The sequence below is a fragment of the Diadema antillarum genome, unplaced genomic scaffold (genome assembly GCF_040938485.1).
Source record: "Diadema antillarum isolate AM-2024a unplaced genomic scaffold, OU_Dant_1.0 seq00000415_RagTag, whole genome shotgun sequence".
NCBI lineage: Eukaryota > Metazoa > Echinodermata > Echinoidea > Diadematoida > Diadematidae > Diadema > Diadema antillarum.
Genome location: NW_027271401.1, coordinates 334,234 through 339,716, shown reverse-complemented (window position 1 = coordinate 339,716; position 5,483 = coordinate 334,234). Strand labels below are relative to the sequence as shown.

The window sequence follows — 5,483 nt, the reverse complement described above, 5'->3', positions numbered from 1 at the left end:
AGCCTGATCTTGTTATTACCACTGGTTCAGGTATAAAACGATGAAAAATTGTCTCTTATAGTTGCGAGGTACATTAATTCATCTCACACACTTAGTAAGCAGCACTGCTTTTGATTGACAATGATTCGTTGCTCAAAATCGAACTGAGATAAAAACATAAAATGTAACACAATATAAAATCATTTTCTTCAGTCCATCAGAGCACGCCAGTTACTCGCGTCATTATAGGCAATAGGACGATGAACAAGATAATTATAATCGATTCACGTATTTGGCAAATAATTTTCCTCTAATTTATAAACATGATTTTCCCTCATGGTATACTGACTTAAGAAAAAAAAAATGTCCGTTCTGTCCTTTAAATCTACGTCGATGTGTCGTCATTTCCAGCGAGAGATTCGTAGGTGGCGTAGAATCCCGTCCGCGTTACGAGACCGTCGCTCCGGAACGTTATTGTGACGTCATTAGAGTCCGATTCCCAGGTTAAAGGCTCAGATAGGGTGCCGCAAAGCCGGTCCGTCATACGGTGGCTGATGTTGTCAGAAATCTACAGAATGTGATTTAAAATCATAGAACTGAGTTTCACTGTCCATCTTACGTTTGAGAAAGATTAGCTTGAAATAAATTCACAAGTCACAATTCACAAAATCAGAGAGAATTTTGACAACTTTGCCAATATGAGAGAAAAAGGAACTCGAACATTTTGAAATTTGTTTCCGATTTGAGAAGCAGTTTGGGATTTAGAAAGTTTTCAAGATTTTGTAACTGAACAAACGATTGAATATAAACACGAAATGAATGACATAACAGTAATGTTTTACTCTCCCTTACGCAAACACCAACAATGAAAAGTAGAAATAAAATATATGAATTAACAGATAATTAATGAATCAATAAACACAAATATATTGCTCGAGAAGAAGATAAACATATAATGAAATAGATTAACCAATTAATCAATGAACTGATTCATTCATTCATTCATTAATAGGAAATAATCATGATAAGCTAATGTGGCACAAAACTATAAAAATATTTCTGAAACTCAGTGAGCTCAATAGGGTTCCAGTCACCCACCTGTACGAAGTCCCACGTGCAATCCTGGTGTTCTTCGACATCGAAGAAGTGAAAAATGACGCGAACGCGGGCGTCTTCGTCTTCGAGCCGGATGTCGATGCGGCAGTGTTCGTCGTTGTCGTACTTGTAGGGAAAGTTGGGTGACGTCAGCGACCCCTTCGGATCACGGTAGGTCTGATCCTCACACAGTGGGGCTTGGACTGACGTGAGAAATGAGAAAGGGTGTGTCTATCTTATTATAATGATAGTAAGATGTATAAGTTACCGATAATAATATTTTGAATAATGGTAACACCAGATACGTCTTAAAAGTACCCAAATAAAGTAATCATGATAATCATCATTTTAAGTAGTGACGTACATTAATTTTTTTTCTAGAAACACATTTAAAACAAGATATTTACCCTAACTTTTAAACTGATGCAGAGCTTACTTAACCTAGTGTTAATGACATAAGCTTTAAAAAAATATATAATATATAGTTGTTGAATGATTGATTGAAAATCGATTGGAAAGAGTTGTTCAAAGGAAAGACCATCGTATGAAATAATATTTTTCTTCTGTGCATTGATTAATTTCAATGGACAAGCATTGCATTGCTATATATAGCCTTCCACTTAAAATCTGGCAAGCAAAGCAGCAAAAACACACCTATTTTTACTTATTATTTACCTTGTTTGGGCGAGCCTGGTCTTTTGTGAGGGACCGCAACGTACTCGGCAGTGAACCCGCGAAACCTGGCGCTGGTGTCGCTGTGAAACTCCACCAAAACGTCGTTGGTTTCGGACATGACGCTGAAGGGAGCGAGCGGACCGCAGTATCTCCGAGACGACGCAGGGCCGAGCAACTCATCGTAAACCTCAGCAGAATTAGAATTGAAAATATAAATCTGGATTAATCTATTAGTCAGATTTCCCTGCTGAGTTCGATAGGCTTGCATTTATTGTCTTTATGTAGATGACTGCATTTGACAGTAGGGAGCTTCAGATTTATGCGACGCGGACTTTCAGAAGAAAAAGAAAAGGCGCAAAATAGCTTATTAAAATCTATCCCGCGTCGTCTGAGCTTTCACTGAGGGCTCTGGGACTTTTTGCATCCGCTCAAATTCACGACGCAGCGACCTACCTATAGATGCACTAATGATATGGGGGCGCCATTTCACTTCTTGTAGGTTGCGTCTTTGGGTAATAAGCTAAGGCTTTAAAGGGATTGTACAGTATTGGTGGAGATGATAATTTGGCTTTTAACTTTTTGCGAGATACCAAGAAAACACTTATGAAATGGTACAGAGCATACCATTTTAAGAGGAATTCAAAGTTTATTTGATGAAAATCGGGTTTGGAATGACTGAAACATAAAAAACAAAGTAAAACAAAGCGATCGTAATAAAGTGTGGGTCCCACACTTTATCAGAATAGCCCTTTTTTAATATCTCAGCCATTTCAGAAACAATTTTCATCACATAAACGTTGAATTCCTCATAGAATTACATGCTCTTTCATATTTCATAAGAGGTTTCTCATTATCTCACCGAAAAATGTTAGAAAACTGAAATTAGATCTCAGCCAAAACTGTACCATCCCTTTAAGCTAAGAGCCAAAACTTTGCAACGCGACGCTGAGAGAGAGTAGAGCGGCTAACACAATCGTCGTCGAAACGTCCGCGTTGCAAATCTAGGGCTCCCTATTGAATGACAAGGGGTGCTTAAACTGCTGCTCTTCCACTTTAAAGGGATTTTCAGTCTTGGTTGAGACCTAATTTCAGGTTTCTAACATTCTTTGGTGAGATAATGAGAAACCTCTTATGAAATATGAAAGAGCATGTAATCCTACGAGGAATTCAATGTCTATTTGATGAAAACTGTTGAAATGGCTGAGATATTCAAAACAGAGTGATCCTTTTATTGGGATCGCTTTGTTTTACTTTGTTTTGGATGTCTCAGCCATTCTAAAAACGATTTTCATCAAATAAACTTTGAATTCCTATTAGAATGGTATGCTCTCTACTATTTCATATGAAGTTTCTTGGTATCTTGCAAAAAGTTAAAATCCAAATCTTCATCTTCACCAATACCACACCATCCCTTGAACTCGAAGAGAAGCTTCCCCACAATGCTAGAGTTGAACGCTGTGCTTAGTACTTCATTTGTATAGCTGCTGTTGCGATTTATCAAATGAAATTATCGTTAGTTCACGTTCCCCATTAAGCAAAGATTCATGTTCCTCAAACCAAGAAGTGCTCTTGATTTGAGGAGACAAAATTGAACACTTGAGTCGTCTAAAAACGAAACTTTTTGTGTCAACGAAATGAAACGCGAGTGCAATTGTTCTCCTGGAAACCTAGAATCCCATTGAACAGCTCCTATAGTCCAATTTCATGTAAGGGACAGAAGTAAATACAGTCAAACCTGTTTATTGTGGCTAACCAATGGAGACGAAAAAAGTGGCCGTTATAGTAGACAGGTGGCCGCTATCAAAGGGTCTTTAACATCACTTTTCTAGGAGGATTTCTTTTTTTCTTATGGGCGCATACGGCAGGAGGCCGCTATAGATATGTGGTCGCTAAGACAGGTTTTACTGGAATCTTTGTCCAAGCTGTGCCCACTCACTTCGAGTGCGTAAAGATAATCTTGATAAACACCAAATACCATCAAACAACTATAGGCCTACCTTAGAAATGCGGACCTAAGAGTTAACAAACAATGGACCCTCATTACCTCGACGAAGTCATACTCGCAGGCGTGGTGGAACTCCAGCTGGAAATCCACGAAGGTGACGTTGATGACGAAGCCAGGCTCCACAGTGATGCTATATTTGCAGTCGCGATTGTTCGGGTATTCCCCGGGATACTCCGGGGAGGTGAATGACCCCGACTGCTGCGTCAAACTCACATCGCATGCTGGTGGGGAGGGGAGAGGAGGGTTTAGAAGTATTAGAGAGAGTGAGAAGGGGTGAAGGGTTGCAGAGCGACATGCATACAATTGGCGAAGCTTCTATATGTAAAACACAACAATCTATTTTGCAACTGAGTTGCCTGATTGGACTACCGAAAGATAAATTTGGTAGCCCTTCAAATTTTAGTAGCCCCAAGCCACCGGGCCACCACTAATGTCAAGCCCTGTCCACATCATGAGGCAGACACAAAGTGGGGTCTACTTACAACTTCCAGCACATAAACACACAAGCACATGCCATAGTATCCACACTTAATCACCTAGTCATGATGCAATTACAAGTTGTGATCTTACCATAGACAGTTTCCATAGACGCCGTTTTGTATTCTGCTTGGAACCCCTTTCCTGCTATGATGTGGTCGCTATGGAAACGAAGTGATGCGGTGTTACTTGGTGAGGTCCAAACGAACTCCGGCAGCGAGCCGCAGTAGCGAACGGGCGAAGCTTCTCCCATGGCCCGAATCTGCGGCGGGGTAATCGGTAAGCCTGGTCGATGAACAGCTCTTTGAAATCTTTGAAGGTCCGTGGTGGTAGAACATTAGGTTGTAGAAGGCTTGACGGTGCACCATGTATTCTTTCTTGGGTATGTGGGGAGTGGGTAGGCCCTTTTCAGGGCCACATACATGGTGCACCATTAAGCCTTCTACCACCCAAAAAACAGCTCTTTACCTCAATCATGACCAAAAGTGACTGCATTACATCATACACCAATTCTGACTCTGTAGTTCTGAGCGGGTTAATTCGAATCGAGCAATAACGAAAGGATTTAATTGGTTTGTTTTGGTAAACGTGTGTCTTGATTCCCTCATTCCGAAAGAGCTATCAAAATATTCTACTGTGCCCCATCCGCACAAAGGAACTGAAAGAAAATCTCTGTTAAATCACACCAATACACACAAAATCGAACATCATTTTGTCGATGTTAACACTTCATGAATGTTTTGCTTAAATAAAAGTTGATGTATATGTGATGGAGAGACAGCTATAGTATTAGAGATCTAGATAGATATTTAGAAAGATACATAGGTACGTGTTTATGTGTTTAGATATAAGTACACATATGGAGGTAATTATTAATTTTACCTCAACGTAATCATACTGGCAATTTTCCGACTCTTCGAGGTCGAAGGTCAAGAACAGAATCTTAATCATATCCATCGGTGCTGCGAGGAAGGTAATCGTGCACTCCAGGTTGTTTGCGTAGAAAGCGTCGGGACTGGCGTCCGAAAACTTGGGCGAGGAGAAAAGCTGAGGGCTGGTGGTAAAACTCTGATCGCAGTCTGCATGTCGCGTAAGAGACGATACGAGAGAAAGGTACCAGTACCAGTTAAGTGCATCGAAGTACGAAGTTGCAAGAGCAATAATTGCATATTAAAAAAATGATAATAATAATAATGCGTTGAAAATCGATGTTTAAGAAGTCTCCATAAAAACTCTTACAGGATACCACCGA

At 40.1% G+C, this 5,483-nt stretch overlaps 1 protein-coding gene across 1 annotated transcript; it reads right to left on the bottom strand.

Moving 5' to 3' along the window:
* Positions 1-340: 340 nt before the first annotated feature.
* On the bottom strand, positions 341-4,340 carry LOC139732370 (blastula protease 10-like). The gene is made up of 5 exons (XM_071643237.1): positions 4,325-4,340; positions 3,794-3,975; positions 1,750-1,936; positions 1,078-1,277; positions 341-547 (listed from the first exon to the last, which is right to left on the bottom strand). Exons 1-5 carry the CDS (start codon positions 4,338-4,340, stop codon positions 365-367), a joined length of 768 nt encoding a protein of 255 aa, XP_071499338.1. The 3' UTR covers positions 341-364.
* Between the last annotated feature and the right edge of the window lie 1,143 nt (positions 4,341-5,483).